Below are 23,753 nucleotides of genomic sequence, written 5' to 3'. Positions count from 1 at the left end.
CTAAAGAATAACATAGAATCTGTAAAACACCGCATAACATGGATGAACTTAGAGGACATTATGCCGAGGGAAATAAGTCAATCACAGAAGGACAAATATTGTATTAGTCTGTTATTGTAAAAGTCTAGGAAAGGTTTATCTATGGAAGGAAATTTTCTTTGTTGGTCAACAGGGGTGGGAGGGGAGGGAAGGGTAGGGAACACTGTTAGATATGTAGAGATAAATATTGATTTGGGTGAAGAGAAGGGCAATGTACCTAATGTAAGTGATCAACATGGTGGCATTGAGGAAGAGGAAGACATAGAGAGGTACATGAGAGGTACAGACAACAAAGATGAAACATTTTGCACATACAGTACTGCATTGTCAGTGAAGGCAAACCTGTGTATACAGGTGGATAGATGGGTGGACAGGCTGAACTATTAGGTATGCCTCTGAAGCAGGGAGTATACCCAAGACCATGTACAGAGTTGGCAGATAATGACCCTATAAGTGTATGTGTATGATCTGAATTCCCAGGTGTATAGTAGAGCTGACAAGGGACAAGGGTAGTCACTTCTTGTTCACAGCCAGCTACCCAGAGGAAGTGAGTAGTTGAACCTGTGGGCTTAGGTCCATAGTCACAGGGACATCAAACTCAATTGGCATAACATACTACACGAGACATTGTTCTACCTCCTACTTTGGCGAGTAGCGACTGGGATCTTAAAAGCTTGCAAGCAGCCATCTAGATGCAACGATGGGTCTCTCCTCATCCAGAGCAAAGAAGAATGAAGAAAACCAAAGATTCATGGAAAGAGTTAGTCCTAGCAACTGGAACTCCATGCAATCCGCAGCCTATACGGCTATGAGACCAGAAGAACTAGATGATGCCCAGCTACCACTGTCAACCACTCAGAGAGGGATCTACATAGGAGATCCTGGATAGAGAGGGAGAACAATGTGGAACAAAACTCATTTGAGGAAACAAAAAAAGGGGGGAGGGGAGACCAGGTTTGCTGCTCTGATAGAGCCTGGTGGAACCATTGAGACTATGGCCCCTAGCTGCCCTTCAGGTCTGGAACTGAACCCACACCTGTGGCTTCCAGTCAAACAAAAGATAGGCATAGGAGTTGAACATTTACCTGAGGTAGAGATACACTCCTTGGAGAGAACAATCATGGCAGAATAGAAGGGCTGTTTATGCACAGGGAGACAGTTCATGGGGCAGGGGTGCATGGAGGGAAGAGGTAACTATCAGGAGGAAGTGGGAGGGGAGATGTTGCACTGTGGTGAATTATGGTCAATGTTATGAGACAAAGTGTATGTGAACTGCTGTATAAAAAGTGAATTTGCTCTGTAAATTTTCACCCAAATCACAATCAATCAATCAATAAAAACCTTTCAAGTGATTCTGAAGCCTAGATTTGAGAATCACTATTTTAAAATAAAAAGCACTCTGGTGGCACAGTGGTTAAGCATTCATCTGCTAACTGAAAGTTTGGCAATTTGAACCTTCCAGGGGATCAGTGGAAGAAAGATATGGCAGTCTGCTTCCATAAAGATCTACAGCCTTGGATACCCTATGGGGCAGTTTTACTCTGACATTGTCCTACAGGGTCACTATGAGTTGAAATTGACTGCATGGCAACAGGTTTTTTTTATTTTAAAGTAATGTGATGAAGTGGCCCTCCTCATATATTTCTTCATCTGTAAATCAAGAGACTGTGAATCAATCACTAATAGTTTGTACACTTCTGTGATCCATGAATCTAAGACAAAGCCAGAAATAAGAAATAAAACCTTGGAAAATGTTATAACTTTGGTTTAAAGAAAATGTTCCTGAATTCAGAAATAATTGGGTTGTATAATCCTGCAATAATAGTAGTAACAATAATCCATGAGTGGATATATAGACAGACACCCAAGCTGAAAGGTGTTAAACAGGCAAATGGAACAACAATCATGAATATATATAGGCTTGACAGAGGATTTTTCTACATCTGTATTTATACATACTGAAAATATATCCATGAATAGTAGAACATACAGAGGGCAAAGATATGAAAACTTCTTAGCTATAACCAAACACTGAAGTAATGAGTCAATGGGCCTAGGGGATCAGGACCAAATTCAAGGGATATTGAGGTCAATGGGCATAACATAATCCACAAAGACAATGTTCTATATCCTACTTTGGTAAGTAGCAACCAGAACCTTAAAAGCTTATGAGCAGCCATCTGAAGTACAACTATTGGTCTCTCCCCATCCAAAGCAAGGAAGAGTGAAAAAATCAAAGACACATAGAAACAATTAGTGCACCAGACCAAAGGAGCATGCAAACCTCAGCCCCCATGACCCTGAGACCAGCAAAACTAGATGGTGCCAAGATACTACTGCCAACTGCTCTGAAAGAGATCATAATAGAAAATCCCAGATAAAGTGGGAGAAAACTGTGGAACAAAACTCTAAATCATAGAAAAGACCAGGCTTACTGGTCTGATAGAGACTGATGGAAGCCCCAAGACTATGACCCTCAGACACCCTTCAAGTCTGAAACCAAACTCACCCCCGCGGTTGAATTTTCAGCCAAACAACAGGCCTATAAGGTGGACAATAACACCAGGGAGGTAAGCACTCCTTAGAACAATCAACAGACCGTATGAGATAAAAAGGGAAGTGTGTGCCCAGGGATAAAGCTTAGAAGGTAGGAATGGATGGATAGGAAAGAAGGACGTATGGAGACCATAAAAACAAGGAAGAAGTGGGAAGAATGTTCCTACACAGTGAGGATTGCAATAATGTCGCAAAACAAAATGTGTATGAATTGTTGAATGGAAAACCAATTTGCTCTGTAAACTTTCACCCAAATCACTATAAAAAGTTTGGAAAAGAAATCTTGAATTGTACAATATTCCCTCATAAAAATCTCGTCTCTTTACCACAAAATCTGTCTCTCTAACTAGAAGTGATTTAGATTAGAAAGAGATTCCATATGTGGTTATACCAAATGTTTCTGTTAAACAATCTCATTTAAAACATTTAATATGCCCCCAGGAAAGACAATGGGAATTAGGGTTAAGGATGATAATGATAATGACCTTAGGAGCATAACAACCTGTTGGAATTTTTTAATTAAAAGGTATATCTCATTATCTTTCTAAAAAAGCATGCTAAAGTGAATAAAACCATGAATTGAGATGAAGTGTTTATGTTGTTTCTGGAGTAGATTTTCTTCCTAAATTATCCATGTTTAAACATATTCTTATTAGTTATTTCACTGCTAACCAGAAGGCTGCGGTTCAAACCCACCAGCCACTCATTGGAAGGAAGATGGGGCAATCTACTTCTGTAGTGATACTGCCTCGGAAACCCAAGGACGGGTCTCTATGAGTCAGGTCTGACTCGATGTCACATAACAACAACAACAACATGCTATTTCACAATGAGCTCTGGTGGCACTGTGGTTAAGGCATTGGGCTGCTAATCAAACAGTCCGTGAGGTTCAAACCCACCAGCTGCTTGCTGGGAGAAAGATGAGTCAGTCTGCTTAGGTAAAGATTTACCACCTCAGAAACCCTATGGAGCAGTACTACTCTGTCCAATAGGGTCACTGTGAGTTGAAATTGTCTTGGTGGCAGTAGGTTTTTTATGCTATTTCTTGTCTCTATACATTTTGTTTGTTTTATTTTATAAACTAGATTTCTGCATATTAGAAATGCTTTTGAAATCTTACCAAAAGAGATTACAGTATCAATCATAAGAAAAAATATATAAAGAAGTAAAAGATTTCAAGTCCATTCCCTCACTTTACCAGTATAAAATCCAGCCAGAAGTCTTAGGTGGCTGACTTCTAGTTCTCTTTCATAAAAGAATTCTAGAGACAGCCTGGTTGCTTTCCACACTGATAATTGTTAGATAAGCAATATGCTTCTCAACCCCAAAACTACACTAAATAAAATTTAGTCTTTGTTACTGATTCAAAACTCATTTGTGGTGGGTCAATAAATTGCTGAGTATGGCCCTTCTAGCCATGGTCTTTGTGACTCCCTGCAGATGACCGGGTGGGACTATACAAACATGAGGTGCGTGCAGCCCACCAAGTGGATCAGACAGCTTGCTAATAATGTAAATAAAGTGTATGGCACCCTTTTGGGGGTGGAACTATACAAATAAGGTATATGGAACCCTAACATGGAGATTCGTCAGTTTTGCCATCCTACTAGGCTTAAAATGAGACATCTCAGAGTCAGGAAGAGGAGATCTCACTGCCATCAAGAAAGAAAGAATAGCCAGGAGTGGAGCACATTCCTTTGGACCCCGAATACCTGTGCTGAACCTCTTCAATCCAGAAGACATAGAACTGTGACACCAGAGATCATGAGAGATGGCGAGAAGCGGCAGCAGAGAAGCAGTGGCAGAAAAATGGCAGCAGCAGAACTAAGAGACCAGGATGAGACAGAGCAGTGGGCTTCCCAGCCCACAGGCCAATGCTTCCTGGAGGAGTAGGGTACCTCTGAGCATTTATCAACAGAGCTAAAAGAGTTTTGTAGCACTTGCCGGAGCAGGGCAGAGGCCAAGGGATTGGGGTTATGCAGCCATGGGAAGACGGCCAGAGAGAGGCAGACCTGAGGGCACTGCTGAGAAGAGGTTGTCTTGATTGAAGAATTGTATCCTGAGTCCTTTCTGATCCTGAGTTGTAACTGTTACTTCTCAATAACCCCGATAGTGTGAGTACTGTGTGTGAGTCTGTGTTGCTGATGCAATGAATTATCAAACCCAGCAGAAAAGTAGAGAGTGCCATGGAAAGGATAGTTGGTGTCAGATTTGGTAAAAAGGTTGGAGGGTGGAGGCATATCTGACCCCCGCCTCATATATATCAGCCTTGGGTTGTGATGTTGATGTTGAGCCTTCTCCCCGCTTGTGAAGTTACAGAAAGTCAGACTCTGCCCTGATGCCGTGTTTACACTTGTGAACCACAATTACCATCCATTAAATTCTAGATATTCACGACATAGGACACTAACCTGTTTCCATTCTGGTCGTTGTCATATTCTGACATCTCCAAAAATTCTTCCTATCAACTTATCACTTAACTCTTTTCCCAAAAAACAGGTTTTTAGTGGGGAGAAAATCTTACTGCTTACGTTCATATCTTAGATAAAAAGTTTACAGCTCTAGTTGCATAGCATTCCAAAGGGAAGTTTAGCTTTTTCAGTAGGCAGTCCTTGCCCAGTACGATTTAAAAATATAACATCTCTTGTTCACTTGGTACACTTGAGACTATTTTTGATGTTATGTTGATTTGTTCTTATTTATGAAATGAGAATTATGATTTCACTGAACTTAAAGTGTGAAAATCAGAAGACACCTGACAAAATAACTAGTTTGACCATTACAACATCTTCTTTTGCTTTAAATTAAGATTATAGACATAGCAGAATTTTCCACAATATTACATCAAGAATATGAAGCATAGTTTATGGGCCCAAGAGACAGGCTGAGAAAAGATTCAAGATACTATTTTAGTTTTATTGCTTCTGCCCAGTTACTATTTTCCCATAGGTGCCTCTGTTATTACTTACAGGCCATAGCCTTTTCCTCTCTGTTACAGCACTCTTGCCTATAATATATAGAAGCAATTATGCACAAATATATTCCTCCCTATGCATCCTGCACCCCAACGCAAACGCAACACACTGCTGTGGAGTCGGATTCAACTCATAGCAACCCCTCCTTGAGTTTCCAAGGCAGTATCACTACGGAAGTAGATTGCCCAACCTTCTTCCTGAGGAGTGGCTGGTGGGTTTGAACTGCCAGCTTTCTGGTTAGCCTTAGGCACTATGCCACCAGAGCTCCCATACTGCACCCAGCACCTACTAAACTGTCAACACAAGGAAGGCAGGGATGATTTTTATCCCCCACCCACATCTCTTAGCATAGAATAAAGCTCATAAATATTTATGGACAATCTAAGTGCCCATCAACAGATAATAGATAAACAAAATGTGGTACATATATTCAATGGAAAACTACTCCCTGAGATCAGAACTAGGTGGTGCCCGGCTACCAATACTGAATGTTCTGATCAAGATCACAATAGATGGATCCTGATAGAAAGGGAGAAAAATGTGGAACAGAACTTCAAACTTTAAAAAGAAAATCCAGATTTACTGGAACCTACTGGGAGAAGAGGAATGCCTGAGACTATTACTCTGAGATATTCTTTAAGCGTTGAACTGAAACTATCCCCTCAAGTCACCTTTTAGCTAAATAGCAGTTAGCTCATAAAGCAAGGAATATCACCTTTGAGTACTGGGTCCTTTTAAAAAACCATCTATATATGATCAAATGGTAAGCAAATACTCTAAATCACAGCTGAAAAGGTTGAGGTTTCTAGAACTAGGTAATTGGGAATGAAACAACTAGAAGAGAAATAATGAGAATGTTCATACAATATGAAGAATGTAACCAATATCACTGAACAGTATGTGTAGAAATGTTTTAATGGGACCCTATTTTGCTGAAAATGTATGGAACTGAATTTTATGAATCTTGCACAAAGAAAAACACAGTTAACAAGAAAAGGAAATGGTGATCAATCAGTATTCGTTAAGCACTACTATGGACTAAACTCTATGAAGGATTGGGAATAAATAGTACACACAGTTCTTTCTCTTGACACTTTAATTTGGGAAGAAAGTACAAAATGTATAAACCAATATAGGAAGATATACAACAATATACACACTTAATTACTTATTGACTGTAAGAATTTTCATACTTTAGAAGAAAATCAGTGAGGTTTGTAAAAGTAAGGAAAGAAAGGTTATAAAACAGATGTAGAATTGGTTATGTGGGAAGAGAGAACAAAAAGAACATTCTAAAAACACAAAAGATAAAGATGTAGGAACAAACATACTATACTCCTTAAACAATGGATAGACCAGTTTAGTTAGAAAGAAGGATATATTTTGGACAGTATGTAAAACAGTCAGGAAATGCAAAACACTAAAAGCCAAGCACAGAACTTTGAGTGGGAGAGGTTCATGAAAGGCAAGATACAAACAGTGGCCTCAATTTTTCCCAATGCAAAGTTCTTAAAAATCCAACATGCTTTCCATATTTATATTTAATGGATTATTTCATCTTGGAGTGTCAACTGGAAAACTGGGGCCAAAAATAAATCTTCCTGTGATATAACATAATTTGTTCATTAGTTTTCCTACAAAGGATAAACAGATGGAAAAGCAGTTCGAGGCAGGGAGTGTCTTAATTAGCTGCTCAGGGGACCAAAGGTTTCTCTATGACTCATGCGAGTCACTTAAAATCAAGCCACCCAGAGGATGTCCTGAATTACCCAAGATGCCATCTGGAAATGTAACTGAGGAATGTGTGAAATGGCATTTGCCAGAACCCAGAACTCAATCCCTCTTTCCAGAAGATTAACCTTTTGTTGTTTTATTCTGGTCTAATAGTGCTTTAGTGACCACTAGAATAAATTACTTTGGAGATGGCAGAAACTTAGAAATAATTAATCCAATTCAGACTCCTCCTTTTACAGAGAAAACTGTACCTTAGCAGCTGGTGACTCTTGGTCCAAAGCTCTTCACTATCCCTTATTGCCTCTTGTTTTTTGGGGAAAAAAAAAAAAAAAAAAAAACAGCCCATGTTGTTATCACAAGAAGCAGAGATTTCAGGACAAGGATACTGCCCTGAAGGAGATCAGTATTACCACCTTAGGAAAATAATTTTACCCCTCTATAGACAGATTGTCAAGGAGCTCTGGTGGTGTAGCGGTTAAGGCATTAGCCTGCTAACCAATAGGTTGGTGGTTCGAGCCCACCAGCTGCTCTGCAGAAGAAAGATGAGGCAGTCTGCCTCCACGAAGATTTACAGCTTTGGAAACCCAATGGGGGTTGCTATGAGTCAGAATCAATTCAATGGCAATGAGGTGTTGTTGTTGTTGTTTTTTTTTTTTTGTACAGACAGATGATAGTATCAACTCTGAATTATCTATTTGCAGTAATATATTGTACTTTGTGACATTTCTTTTTGTTGAGAGGAGAGAAAATATGACATCCAAGTATCACCTACCCTACTGCTTTTCAAAATGTAAACATTTTTTGTGTGTGTGTGATGCCTGGTAGTTTCATAAAATGGGTAACTAATTAATTCATAATAAAATCAGGCAAAACCCTGTGGTCCATGAGCTGGTTGTGGTAGGAGAATACCAGCTGTTGCTATCCAAAATCTGCTCATTAAGTATGGAGCACTTGGAGAGCTTCAGTTAGCGTGATACACCTTGAGCACAAAATATAAGGGGAATCCATTGACCCATGTCACTTTAGTTTTGTGTATTTCACTGTACACAAATTATGTTCAATAAAATATATTTAAAAACATAAGGAAAATCATAGGGTGCCTGTTAGACCAGAACATAACAAACAGAAGCAGGCAGGAGGCAGCTCCTGTGGTGTCTTATGTATGTCCTTGAGTTTATCCTGCAGGTGGTGGTGAGCCACTGAAGACACCAGATTAAGTGTGTGAGGCATCAGGTCTATTGCAAGAAAGATCATTCTGGTACCAGTTGAATGGATACGTAAAATTTCATGGTAAAAATATACAACACATATAAAAACAATATACTAAATGTTCTCTAAGAAATTCCAAGAGTATAAAAACAGACTATGCCAAGAGGTCAAGAAATTCTTTGATAGCAATGAAAATCCAAAGGCTATAAAGGAAAAGAGAAATTTGTTATGTAGGAGTTTAAGACTTTTACATGGCAAATATCCCATAAACAAAGTTAATAAGACAAATAATAGATATAAGTGGGGAAATCATCCAATTCAGAAAACAGGGTATTTATAACAGACAAAGACAGCAAACAAATGGAAAATTAGGGATAAGAAACACAATAGAAAGATGAGCAAAAGACCTGGGGGAACAATTCACAGATAAAGGACTCTGAATGGCCAATAAGATGGATTTTAAAAGCCTAAACTCGTAAGTCCTACTTCCGTAGTGATACTGCCTCGGAAACCCAAGGAGGGGTCGCTATGAGTCGGGTTTGACTCATGGCACATAACAACAACAACAACAAACTCATAAGTACTCAAGAAAATGCAAATTAAAGTTACAATCACTTTATAACTCAGAGGCTGGGAAATCAAAAAGAGTAATTATAGCTATTGCTGGCAGGAATGTGAGTATTCATCATTATAGATAGAAATGGGGATTAAAACAGATGGTAGTAAGAGTAATAATATTCAGTGAGTAATCTAATAACATCTATCAAAATTAAAAATGTATATGTCCTTTGAGCCAGCAATCCTCCTACTGAAAATTTAAGTCAAAGAATTAAAAGCACTAGTGTAATAGAATAAACAAGAAAGTTTATTGCAACGGTATTTACAGGGGCAAAAAACTAGAAGCAAATGGAACGTTCAACAGATGTTGTTGTTGTGGTTGGGTGCTATTAAGTTGGCTCTGACTTACAGTGACCTTATGTACAACTAAACGAAACACTGCCGGTCCTGCATCATCTGCACAATCCTTGTTATACCTGAGCCCATCATTGCAGCCACTGTGTCAATCCATCTTGGTAAGGGTCTTCCCCCTTTTCGCTGACCCTCTACTTTACCTAGCATGATATCCTTCTCCTGGGAATGGTCCCTTCTGACAACATGACCAAAGTAGGTGAGACTAAGTCTGGCCATTCTCACTTCTAAGGAGCATTCTGGCTGCACTTCTTCAGGATAGATTTGTTTGTTCTTCTGGCAATCCATGGTACTGTCAGTATTCTTCACCAACACCACAACTCAAAAGCATCAACTCATCTTTGATCTTCCTTATTCATTGTCCAGCTTTACATGCATATGAAGCAATTGAAAGTACCATGGTTTGGGTTAGGCACACTTTAGTCTTTGTTCTTCAGTACTTCAAAGAGGTCTTTGGCAGCAGATTTGCCCAGTGCAGTACATTGTCTGATTTCTTGACTGCTGCCTCCATTGGTGTTGATCATAAAACCAAGTAATATGAAATCTTTGACAACTTCAATCTTTTCTCCATTTATCATGATGGTGGTTATTAGTCTAGCTGTGAGGATTTTTGTTTTCTTTATATTGAGGTGTAATCCATACTGCAGACTGCAGTTTTTAATCTTCATCAGTAAGTGCTTTAAGTCATCTTCACTTTCAGCAAGCAAAGTTGTGTCATCTGCATATTGCAGGTTGTAGAATGCATACAAGTTACAGTGTGCCAACAACATGGAATCATATTCAGCCATTAAAAAAAAAATGAATAGAGCTATGCCAGATGAGGTACTGTTAAGTGAGAATAATAGGGGATAGAAAAATACATATAATTGAGACAATTTTGTGTTTTAGTTAAAAGTACGAACTCAGAAGCCAGATTATTGAGACCGCAATCCCGATTCTACTACCTCTTGTCAACTCTGTTGCCTTAAGCAAGTTGCTCCATCTCTCTGAAACCCAGTTTTCTCCTCTGTCATACACCTCAAAGAATTGTTACAAGGGCAATTGAGTTATGACTTTAAAGCACTTAAAACAATGCCTGGCATGTACCAGCACTCAATGAATATTAGCTGTCATTATATGACCCTGAGGTTTTAAAACAATGATCAAGATCTTATATATATATATATATATATATATATATATATATATATATATACACACACACATACATAAGGTCCTCCCATCTTCCTCCATTGTGTTCTTTTGTCCACTGGTACTTACCATCCTCTTGATGACTGACATTTATAACTTTCTTATTTACTTTGTCTTTTTGGACTATCTCTGCCAGGCTTTAGACTTTAAGCTCTATTAAAGATAAGTGCTTTTTCATTTTTTGGTCTGTTTTGTTCATTGCTTTATCCTCAATGCCTAAAATAGTGCCAGACAGGTCAAAGGCACTCAAAAAATACTTGTTGAATGAATGAATGTGTGTATATATGTGTCTTATTCTCCAGGGGTATTCACATGTTTGCATGTCTTATTGAGCAGAAGCACTGGCTGCCTTTCTTCTGGACTATCTTTTGAAGAATGTTTATATAATGAACAGCCTTGGAAGACACAGGCGGTATCTCCCTCCAGAGTAAAAGGCAAATTATGTTGTTGTTGTTTTTTAACTGTCCAATAAAATAAAGATAATGTCTATATTCAAGGGCAGAAGTTAGACAGATGTAGTGCTCATTATAAACTATTCATGTTCCATTAAGTTTGAAGTTCTTTTCCTGTAATGCAACCAACTGCAAGTAAAGGTATCACCTAGCCCTCCTGTATCACCATGTGGGAACTGGGAACAGAGGACTGGCACAGAAGCTGATACTCTGGCTGCTGCTATTTCTATGAGTAATAAATTGTCCTTTTTCTCTGACCCAGGATCTCATGTCTTCTACCAACACCCATAAAACAGACTAACCTATTAGCTTGTAAGTAGGGTAAGAATTGTAAGCACTCTTTACAATTCTTCACATATTCATGTATACATGTGTATATGTGTGTTTATTATATGAACATTGAGACAAACACAAAATAATAAATACTAGGTTAATACTGAGGAATGAGAGAGCAGGTTGGGAAGATCAGAGAAGAAACGGGGAAGAGAAAACCTAGCAATTAATTGAAAATATTAGAAGTCCCAGTCAAAACAAGGATGGTAATGGTTGTGACATCTATAATAATAAGAAATATGGAATTGATCCAAACACCAGCCAGATACAGGGAGGGTTTGAGTTAATGCAATCTTCCTGAGGAACTACAGGTATACCTGGGAGATATTGTGGGTTCAGTTCCAGACCACCGCAATAAAGTGAATATCACAAAAAAGCAAGTCACACAAACTTTTTGGTTTCCCAATGCATATAAAAGGTATGTTTACACTATACTATAGTCTATTAAGTATGCAAAAGCATTATGAAAAAATTTGAAATATTGTGAGAATCATGAAACTGTGACCCAGAAACATGAAGGAGCACATACTGTTGAGAAAATAGTGCTGATAAACTTTCTCAAGACGGGGTTGCCACAAACCTTCAAGATGTAAAAAACACAGTATCTGTGAAGTACAATAAAGTAAAGTGCAATAAAACGAGGTATGCCTGTATGTTGTTGTTCTTATGTGTCTTCGAGTCATCTCCAACTCATAGGGACCCCTCCTTGGGTTTCTGAGGCAGTATCACTACAGAAGTAGATTACCCAACCTTCCTTCTGAGGAGTGACTGGTGGGTTTGAACTGCCAGCCTTCTGGTTAGCAGTCAAGTGCCTTAGGCACAATGCTACCAGAGCTCCTATGCCTGCATGTTGTTGTTGTTATGTGTCAGAGAATACATATCAACAGAGCCTGTAGATATGTCTTTGCATTTTTATATTTCACCACACACACAGCAGTAAATAGAGAACTGAGAGAGTTTCAAGTAAGCTATTGGTGTTTCTGAACACCAGCCCTCGTTCCAATCTGCTAGCCTCCCACATGCATTGAGAGCCTTGCCCAATTCCCCTCACATGAAGTTTTCATCTACAACTGTGAATTCTTGGTCGCTTTCATTGTTTACTTCACTACAAAGCCTTTACTTCCTGGGTACAAATGTCATTTTAAAAAAAAAAAAAAGTGTATTTAGTTCAGTTTTGCTTTTTCACGAAGACTTTGAAACTTCATTTAGCAGAGCGTTTTTAAATGCTTCGTCCTTACAAACCAAACCCATTGCCATTGAATCAATTCTAACTCACGGTGACCCTACAGGACAGAGTACAACTGCCCCACTGGCTCTTCTCTTTATGAAAACTGAATGCCATATCTTCCTCCCGTGGAGTTCCTAGTGGGATTGTCCTTATAGTCTTACTGAAATTATAAATTCTCTTTCCAGGAAGAAAAATCCACTTAAAGAAGGCCTTATTAAAGAGTTAGCTACACTGCTTCATGTTAGAATTCTTTTAACAGCAATTTCATAAGCTTTGGAGAAGCTATAAGCAAAGTGAGTGCCTGGTTCAAAAGAAGCAGGACAGTGAGGAAACCAGCTTTTAAGATGTATCAAGAGTATACATACATACCAGCCTTTGTAACAGCCTCACTTGTCTTGGGACCCTGTGTCCAACCTGTGAAAAGAAAAGAGTCATGAAATATCCTTGTGAGATCATTATTAAATGAGTTGTTTGAGGGGTTTAAAACCTAATTAAGTTCACAAAAAAATGATGATCTACCCTGAAAAGAAGTTTTGATCTTTTATCCACAGGTTCCCAGACCAGAATTAGGATTCATCCTTCTCACATCTGTTTGACTGCCTAACCCAAATGTCACACTACCTAATCACTTGAGCATTCTTAAATCAGTTAAGCATGGATGCATGGACTCAATGACAGAAACAAGAGATAATCTGAATATTTGTATTGTGTGTCATTTTACTTGGAACTTTAAATTCAGCTCATTGCTATTGTGTCAATTACAAGCAGTAAATTCTTCAGCCTTACCGTGGTGGGCTGAGTCACTCAACTCAAAACTCCAGGAACCTCTTGAAGTACAACTAAACTTACCTTGAATTTTCTTATTGTGTTTTTCTGGATGACTTGTTATACTTCCCCACACACAGAGAAAGCAGCATTGAGAAGGTGATAAAACAATCTCTCTTTTTAAAAAAATACATTAATAATTAAACAGCTGCCCTGGAGTAATTTAAAAATCATATCTAGTTGTTGAACATTCTAAAATCAGCTAAACCCTTTGCCGTTGAGTTGATTTCAACCCACAGGGACACAATGTGACAGAGTAGAACGGCCCCATGGGGCTTCTTAGGCTGTAATCTTTATGGGAGCAGATAGGTAGGTCTTTCTTCCATGTAGCAGCTAGTGGGCTTAAATTACTAACCATTAGAAGCTGAGAACTTAACATCGCACCACCAGGCCTCTTTTGTTTAACATTATTCACCTTACATCACTGTTTAAATAAGAGAACTGTAAACTGCTATTGGTGTGACAAAGAAAAATCATCCTTGAAAACTTGAAAAAATATGCCTAGATTTTCTGCATAAATTTTTAAACAGCTTTATGAGATTTAATTTACATAAAATAAAATTTGCCAACTAAAGTGTGTGATTTAATGTTTTTTAGAATACTCACAAAGTTGTGCAACCATCACTATAATTAATTTTGGAGTACTTTTTTCACTCATAAAGGACCCCTGAATATCTTAAAATCATCTCCCACTACCCTCTCTCCCAGCCTTAGATAATGACTAATCTACTTTCTACCTGTATAGATTTTCCTGTTCTGGATATTTCATAAATGGTGTCATATACTATGCAGTCTTCTGTGTCTGGCTTCTTTAGCATAATATTTTCAAGGTTCATCCATGTGGTAGCATGTATCAGTACTTCGTTCCTTTTTATGACTGAGTAATATTCCATTGTGTATAGACCATATTTCATTTATTCATTCCCTACTTGATGGACATTTGGAGTTTTTACACTTTTGACTATTACAAATAATGCTAAACTCACATGCACTGTCACACTTAAGTCTTTGTGTTAGACATATGTTCTTCTTTCCCTTGGGCAGATACTAAGGAGTCGAATTCCTGGGTTTTATGGTAAATTTAAGTTTAACTTTTTAAAGAAACTTTAAAATGTCTTCCAAAATGGCCACACCATTTTACATTTCCGTTCAATTTATAGAAAAGTATTCTAAGGGAGGCAAAATCAATAGGGAAAAAAACATACAATAGGAACATACAAGAAAATTCTTTGTAATTTTTAAAACAACTACTAATAATTCTGAATAGGCCAAAATATCATTAAAAAGTATTTGGTTAAATACATTATGATACATCAATTAATTACGGAGCTCTGGTGGCATAGTGCCAAGGTATTTGACTGCTAATCAGAAGGCTGACAGTTCAAACCCACCAGCAACTCCTCAGAAGAAAGATTGGGCAATCTACTTCTGTGGTGATACTGCCTCCAAAACCCAAGGAGGGGTCGCTGTGAGTCACAACCAACTCGATGGCAGTGACTTTACATCAACTAATCAGAATTCAGCTATTGAAAATGGTGATGTAGATCTATATTTACTGACATCAATAAATGTCCATTTTCCTGGACTTTAATGCTATCAATCAAATTTTTTTAGCTCTAGGCCAGAAAAATGGCACTTCCTGTACCCCTTTGGGTAGATGGGACCATATGACTAGTTCTGGCCAGTGACTTATGAATGTAAGTAACATTTGTCACTTGTAGGCCAAGTATTTAACTATAGGTGTGAGATCCTCCAGAATGCTCTTTTCTCTCTGGCACAGTAATCAGCAGTGTTTGAGATGATAGCTGCTCCATCAGCCCAAATTCCTGAGTGACCCACTCATAGGTGCCCCGCTGCCAACCCAAGATGGACAAGTTGTACAAACAAGAAATAAACATTTGTCATTTAAGACATTAAGATGTGGAGGTTGTTATCACAGCATAACCTAGCCTATCCTGACTGATCCACTCATGACAAATTTTTAATGATTAAATCAGGCAACAAAACAGTATATTTAACTTGATCCTGCTTTATACATAAGAGTGTGTGTGTGTGTGTGTGTGTGTGTGTGTGTGTGAGAGAGAGAGAGAGAGAGAGAAATGATACCAATGGGTATTAACTTTTGGTAGCTGAATTCGTTTTCTTTAAACCTCTGTATTGTTTCAACCTTTTGACAAATTAGTATGTATTATTTCCATAATAAAGAAAAAAATGAGATATTTCCATTTTGAAAATTAAAGTATAACAGAAACTGTTTGAACCCAGTTCCTATTCCTGATTCTCCCAAAATTATATACTGTAATAAATTCTCATAATAAGCTATTATAGAGCCTCTTCTTCTATGGAACATGAAATAGAAAGAAATAGTACCACATGGAGGTTGATGCCCACCCAGACTCCAAATGACAACCAACCAATTACTAGGGGAATATTGGTTTCTGATCCCTAAAATGAGGTAAGAAGTTTGTGGCCTGTCACATAGAAAACCACAGTAAGTATCCTGGATAAGTTCTTTGCCGATTTTGCAGGTTCATTTCAGGACTTTCCCTCCCTAAAATTGTGGACTTGGCTGGGACCACTTAAATAACTATGGTCACAAGGCAAGCCCAGCCCCTCTCAGGTATTATGCTCTGTACTTGATTTTCTTTGAAGTTTCCTCCTTTGTAAAATAGGTTTTCATTAAAAAACAAACAAGTATCAAGGAGAACAAGAGAAGCTGGATTTTTATTTTTGAGATGACTATCTACTATCTGATGTCTCAGGGGATCTTTATGGCTACACTTCAGTCCAAGTTTAAGTTCAGATTGAACCAGAATCAAAACATCCCAGTACACACGTATTCCTGGTGCCATTCCTGGAAATGGAAATGACACAAATGCTATCAACATTATTTTTAGTTAGGAATTCTTGATCCTCTTTCTTGCCTGAGTGGTTTCCCATTGTGTTATAAAAAACTGGGAGGTGTGGGTTTAGGGCCGATGTGTAACTGACTTCCAGCTCAATGGGGAGAACTACAATAAACAGTAACCTTAGAGCTTCTACTCATTTGCTTGGGGCTCCAATTCATAGACAAGAGACAATTCAAGAAGGATTCTTTGGTCCTACTGCACTGAGCTTATATCTCCAGCATCAGAACAGATGATATCCAAGCCACAAGGTTTATTGAGAAAAATAGACCACAATCCCTGTCAAAAAGGACTTTATTATCTAACTTAAAATGAAAATTGTGAAAACTTAATAGACAAGACAATTTTACTAAGTTACAAAGTAAGTGGAAAAAAGAAGAATTCACTATGTTCTTGGATGATCATAAAAGCTCTAGATGGAGGTATAGCTAAAACTAGTTTTGTAGGGTATTTATTGGAGTAGGATGAAAATGAGGGAGAAAATTTCAAAGAATCAGATACAATACAAGAACTATGCTGAAAAAAAAAAAATCAATCATCAGTCAGCTTCATAGATCTGCCACTCTCTCTTTAATTTATAGACCAAGTGGAATCTACTACCAAAAGGGTAGGGAAAATTTCCTTTCCACGAAGAATGTACCAATAACACTACCAGGGCTATAGAGTATAGACTCTCTCCATCAACCATATCATCAATCCAACTATAGGTAAAAAAATATCTCAGATGCCACTTAAATGTTTACAATTTGAATAATAGGGATTCTGTTTTTTCTCAGGATCTATCATAGCACTGAGGAGCTCTGGTAGCATAGTGCCTAAGGCACTCAACTGCTAACCAGAAGGCTGGCAATTCAAACCCACCAGCCACTCCTCAGAAGGAAGGTTGGGCAATCTACTTCTGTAGTGATACCACCTTGGAAACCCAAGGAGGGGTCGCTCCAAAAACATGATGGACCACAAGTACCTCAGCCTTCACAACCCTGAGGCCAGAAGAACTAGATAGTGCCAGCCACTCAGAAAGGGATCAAAATTGGAGATCCTGGTTACAGTAGGAGGAAAAATGTGGAACAAAATTCAAAAACACAAAAACGACCAGAATTTACTAGTCAGAAAGAGATTGGTGGAACTCCCAAGACTATGGCCCCAGCTTACCCTTCAGGCCTAAAAATGGACTCACTTCCATGGATTGGCTCTTAGCCCAAAAGTAGAAAGACGTACATGCAAAACACCTACCCCAAGAGATGCACCTACATACCCTAGGAAGATACATCTCTTAGATCAATGAGCCAGGAGACATCAGAGGGGCATCATTCACAAAGAGGGAAAGCTGGACAGATAGGAACGCATAAACAAGAGGGGCACAGAGAGGGGGAAGGCACAGGAAGAGAGGAGAGGAGAGTTTTTTTACAGTTGGGGATTGGAATTGGGGCTGTGAAATTAAATGTGCATGAACTGTTAGTGTAAAACAAATCTGCTTTGTAAATTTGCATCCCACGCACAATAATTAAAATAAGAAAAGAAAGAAAACTCTCTGGAGCACAGTTCTACTCTGACACACGTGAGGTTGCCATGACTTAGAAAATTTTTCTTCCTTTGGAGTAATGTTTCCTCAGATTGTTCAGCTATTAACCATTTGCAATTTTGAGTACCCATGACTTCAATAATAAGAGACATCATATTTGGATTAAAATTTCAAACAATTACCAGGCAGATTTGCCAAAAAAAAAAAAAAAAAAGAGAGAGAGATAGGAAAAGAAGAAGAAACTAGCCTTAGGCAACTGACCTTATCTCTTTTTTCACCCTTGAAAAACAAGAGAGGTGAACTTTACTTGTGCATAAATAATTGAGAAGGCTCAGGATTGAGGGAAAAAACTCAAGTCTCTAAGCCTTCGTTGCATCTTCCTAAATAGACCGTGCTGTTCCTAGATGAAGAAATCGTGCTGGGATTCCCAACTGGAATTCAGACAGAATTTTAAGCAAGATTTCTTTAAGTCTGAGCATCTAAGGCTTTGGGGGAAAGTGCTAGTTCAGAGCATGAAGTCACATTCACCCATCACCCAGTTCTCAAGATTCCCCCACCCTTCCTGCCTCACAAGAAGCAAGATTTGGCTGGTTTGGGAGTGAGCAAATCTCTGGAACCTCTCACACAATATCTTCCTTTCCCATTTAGCTTTGCGTTTCCATTTCAACAATAACACCTATGCACATAAAGGAGACATTATTGACTGGTCTGGTGCTCATGTAATCTTTACTAGTTTTGTGTGTGTATACATGTGCACATATGTATATGTGTATGTGGTAAAAAAAATATATTAAAAACCTGCCATTTTAACAATTTTTAAGTATGTAATTCATTAACTACATTTACAATGTTGTGCAACCATCATCGCTATCAATTTCCAAAGCATTTTCATTCCCCAAACAGAAACTTAGGACCCATTAAGTAGTAACTCCCATTCTCCTCTTTGAAACCCACCCCTGGTAACCTCTAATAAACTATAGCCTCTATACATTTGCCTATTCTGGATATTTCATGTAAATGGGATCATTTGCCAATTCTGACTCATGGTGATCCTATACAACAGAGTTGGCTCTAACTCATAACAACCCTACGTATAACAAAACAAAACACTGCCCAGTCATACACCATCCTCACAATCCTTGCTATACTTGAGCCCATCTTTGCAGCCATTGTAGCAATCCATGTCCTTGAGGGTCTTCCCCAATGGTGGTCACTATGAGTCAGAATCGACTCAATGGCAGTGAGTTTCTGGTATATTATAAACACTCAATAATGGGTGACTATTATTAATCTTTAAATTAGAAACCATTTTTGTAATCATAGGAATATAGCTCTCTCCTTAAAGAAACCATATGAATTTAAAATTTACAAAACAGACCAATCTTTATAGAAGGTACTTCCTTTTTAATACTAATTTCCTGAAAGATTCTTTTGTTGTTTTTGTTGTTGTTATGTGCCGTCGAGTCAGACCCAACTCATAGCAACCCCTCCTTGGGTTGCCGAGGCAGTATCACTATGGGAGTAGATTGCCCAACTTTCCTTCCGAGGAGTGGCTGGTGGGTTTGAATCGCCAGCCTTCTGGTTAGCAGTCAAGTGCCTTAGGCACTATGCTACCAGAGCTCCCAAAAGATGCTTTTAGTGTTTTTCAAAATGTGGTCCATGGATTATCTGCATCAGAATCATTAAGACCACACCCCAAACATGATGGATCTTAAACAACAGGAGTGGAACTTAGGAAGCTAAAGGTTAAATAAGCTCCCCAAGTAAATATTTGCACACCAAAGTTAGAATACCACTGCATTAGTAGTCCCTCACTATGGGTGAATTTTTGTTTACAGATAGGGTGGAAAGTGGAGGGCGAAATTTAAAAAAAATATAATAAAAAAAGTGGTATTAGAAACTATTTCCAATTAAAGGTGACAAGAAAACATCTCAGGAATTATAGTGGAAACTAAGAGACACAAATATAAATAAAGTTTATAATTTTAAAAGGAGTTCTGGTGGCACAGTGGTTAAACTCTCAGTTGCTATTCAAGAGGTCAGTGGTTTGAACCTACCAGCTGCTCTGCGATCCAAAGATGAGGCTGCCTGCTTCCATAAAGATACAACCTTGGAAACCATATGGGACAGTTCTACTCTGTTCTGTAGAATCACTACAAATCAGAATGGACTTCACAACAAGTATAATGGGTACATAATTTTAAAGACCATAATTTTTTAGAATAGAACACTAACTATATGGCCAGGTACTGTTTTTAAGGATATGAATTCTTGCAATTTTTATAATCTTTTAAAATTACGTCATTGTACTGAAGAGGAAAGAGAGGCTCACAGCCATTAAGTAACTTGCCAATAAATGCAGAGCCAGGATTTGAACCCAAAAGTCCTGTTCTGGAGTTCCTGCTCTTAAATCTTAGATCACATAAAACTAAAATGGACCAGGGATGGGAGGGGAGAAGAGGGAACACTGCAAAAAAAAAAAAAGTACATTGACCCATGTCACTTTAGTTTTGTGTACTTCACGATACATAAATTATATTTCAGTAAAATGAATTTTTTCAGAAGGAAGATTGGGCAATCTACTTCCGTAGTGATACTGCCTTGGAAACCCAAGGAGGGGTCGCTATGAGAAGGGTCCGACTTGACGGCACGTAACAACAACAACAACAAAATGAATTTTTTAAAAAAACTAAAATGGAAGAAAAAAAGAGCAGAGATGAAAAAGTGATATGGCAAATTATCCTTGGACTTTGTATCTTGGAGGGTTTCTTTTTTTCTGTTTTAGTTATTTTTGAGATGAATACTGTCATGGGTTGAAGACAGCATGAAGTCACCAAAATGAACTAAAACCTATGTTTCTATGCAGGAAAGTTTAGAGAGTATTAAGTCTACTGGACTTGCAAATGTTAGAGCTTTAATAGCTCTTCCTAGTTCATAAACAGAATCTTTGTTTCAACCCTTCCCACACTCTTCCCCCTCCACCTAAAAAAAGTTTCAAGATTTTTACCCTAAATTCCTTTCCTCAGCACTTCAGTAGCACAAGCCTAATAGTATAAGGTAACATTAAGTGCCAACTTTGTTCTGAGCACTTAAGATATATTAACTCATTCAATCCTCACAACCCTGATATTTTCCACATTTTATAGAGGATGAAATTGAGGCATTGCACGACTTGGTCACACTGGTGGTAAGTGACAGAATAAGGAATCAAACCCTGACAGTCTGGTACAGTCTGGTATCAAATCCAGGCCATTAAGTACTTACTAAAATATCTATCGTTTATATCATGAGTGCCCTCAAGCATTTGACTGCTAACCAGAAGGCTGGCGGTTCAAACCCACCAGCCACTCCTTGGAAGGAAGTTTGGACAATCTACTTCCATAGTGATACCGCCTCAGAAACCCAAGGAAGGCTCACTCGCTGTGAGTTGGAGCCAACTCGATGGCACGGCATTTATTTATTTATTTATTTGGTTTACAGCACACACACACTAGCAGAAATTCTTACAAGAAATTCTTTTACCCAGAAAGGAATGAAAGTTTAGAGAGATTAAATAATTTGCCCAGGCCACGAAGCTGTAAGTGTATGAGCTTTTCTTTCTGGGATCCAAAACCAAAAAATAACAATAACAATAACAATAACAATAACAACAACAACAAAAAATGCCATCAAGTCAACTCCAACTCATAGTGGCCCTATAGGGCAGAACTGCCCTGTAGGGTTTCCAAGGCTGTAAATTTTTACAGATGCAGAACCCAGCTGGTGGGTTCAAACTGCTGACCTTTTGGTTAGCAGCCCAATGTTCTAACCACAGTGCCACCCAAGCCTCTTCTGGGATACAAAGCCTTCACTTCTCCCACTCACTAGGCAGCTTCCTGGAATTCCTATTGACAATTCATCCTAACTCTGGGAGAGAATTATCATCATTTCCATTCTACAGATAAGCACAGTGAAAAGACAGAATCAGCATGAAAATTGATGTTTAAGTAAATTCTTCCTTCCAGATGTACTCCTGAAAACAAGATGCTGGTAAAGTAAAGAAAAAGTTTGACTACTTATGTCTTCCTCCCATCGTGTGAAAACATGCTTTAACCTAAACATTTTAAATACAATTTAAACGATCTATCTGTAGACAGCACCAGGAGATATAGATGCACTATCTACTTTAACTGTGACAGAGACATTTCTCTGTGGAATGTCTTACATATTTATTTGTATAAACTTGCTTTATGCTTTTCAAAGAGCTCTCCTATGCAACAGACATTGTATTGAGATTCCATATTTGCAAATTTTATTCACCTGTAAGGTTAAGGCATTGAAAACACAAACCCTAGCAAATGTGCAGAATACAGACTAGGGAAACTAACGCCATTTGGTTCCTTCTCCTGGCCTGAGTATCGCGTTACTTTTTAAACTGCTAAACCACTCACACACCCTAAGGGGGAAGCTGTGTTCTCCCGGTTTTCAGATGGAAAAAGTTGAGGCTTACAGGAGTCTGACACTTTTCCCAGATTGTGCACTCTAGCTGGATCTACCAGGAATAACAACAAACCGCTCGCGCGCGCGCGCGCGCACGCGCACACACACACACACACACACACACAGAGAGAGACAGACAGACACACGTCTTAAAGAAAAATCGTAACTTGGGATCTATCTCAGGAATTAGTAAACAAATAAAAGGCAGAAATCAGCGCAGGTAACCAGACTCAGGGAGAAAATTTAGTTCTGCAGGACTTTTAAGTTCCAGGCACAATTCTGCAGGAAACTTCACTTGCAGGGCAGGCATCAAGGACAAGACAGGCTCTCCCAACAACTGAGAAATCGCTGGGGAAACTCTCCAGCAGCGTTGGGGAAAATGAAGGGAGAAGGGGGAGACGTAAACGGAGACGGAGGCGGTTCCTCGCTTCTCGACTCAAGGACAGGTCACTGGGAATCTGTCAAGAAGCCATGTGGCCCAAAGGAGGCTGGTGGGAAGGGGCTGTCCGCCCGCACCCGCGAGTCCCCTCCCTGGCTTCTTCCAACTTTCCAACTTACTTGATCCAAAGTGTCACCCCACCGCCATGCCTCTTCTAGCTCCACACCCGGAGCCAGGCTGTCCTGTGACCCTGTGAAAGCAGGCAGCCCCAAGCATAGCCCCAGCAGCAGAAGCATCGCGGGGGCGACAGTGCGGCGACTGAGGCACTCGGACACAGCGACACGCGCCGAGAGGGAAGCGCCTCCGGGCTCGGGCTCGAGCAGCTGCGAGACTCGAACCGGCTCCGCCTCTCCGGGCTCCTGCAGGACCAGGCTGCAAGCGCCAGGCGCCACCCGCCAACACCCCTCCCCGTGGCCACACCCCCGCGGGTTCTCGGCCCTTCGGGGCGTTGGACCCTAGTTGGTGCAGGATTCCAAGAGGGACCGCGGGAGGTCGCCCTGATTCAAGGGACAAGGGCCGCTGTGGCTGACCTCCGAGTCTCCCTTAACGCCCCCTCGCTGCCACCACCACCTACTGCGCTCTCCGCAGATCCCCTCCCCTCTTTCCAACCAACTCCTAACTTTCACGCTATGGAAAGCACTCCATCCCACTCGCCTCTGTTGCGTTCTCGATCCGGCGCAATGTGGTTCAGTTAGTGACTGAACTCTTTAGGAGCTTTCTACTCAGAATCCACCTGCTAACCAACCTCAGCCCTTCCTCTCCCAAACCCAAACCAAATCCACTACCGTGGACTCAATCTGTTGTTGTTGTTGTTGTTATGTGCCGTCGAGTCAGCCCCGACTCATAGTGACCCCTCCTTGGGTTTCCGAGGCAGTATCACTACGGAAGTAGGATTG

The 23,753-nt window shown here is 39.4% G+C and overlaps 1 protein-coding gene across 1 annotated transcript in view; it reads right to left on the bottom strand.

Annotated features, from left to right (window-relative positions):
• The window catches only part of ITIH5 (inter-alpha-trypsin inhibitor heavy chain 5), a 138,450-nt gene extending 115,357 nt beyond the window's left edge, over nt 1–23,093 (bottom strand). The window contains exon 1 of the mRNA XM_007935476.1: nt 22,977–23,093. Coding sequence (XP_007933667.1) covers nt 22,977–23,093 — 117 coding nt within the window. The remainder of the gene's footprint in view (nt 1–22,976) is intronic.
• Between the last annotated feature and the right edge of the window lie 660 nt (nt 23,094–23,753).

The sequence above is a fragment of the Orycteropus afer genome, unplaced genomic scaffold, assembly GCF_000298275.1.
Source record: "Orycteropus afer afer isolate SDZICR_OR568_19922 unplaced genomic scaffold, OryAfe1.0 scaffold00028, whole genome shotgun sequence".
NCBI lineage: Eukaryota > Metazoa > Chordata > Mammalia > Tubulidentata > Orycteropodidae > Orycteropus > Orycteropus afer.
Note: the sequence above shows the minus strand (reverse complement) of the source record. Positions and strands in the feature narration are given on the sequence as shown.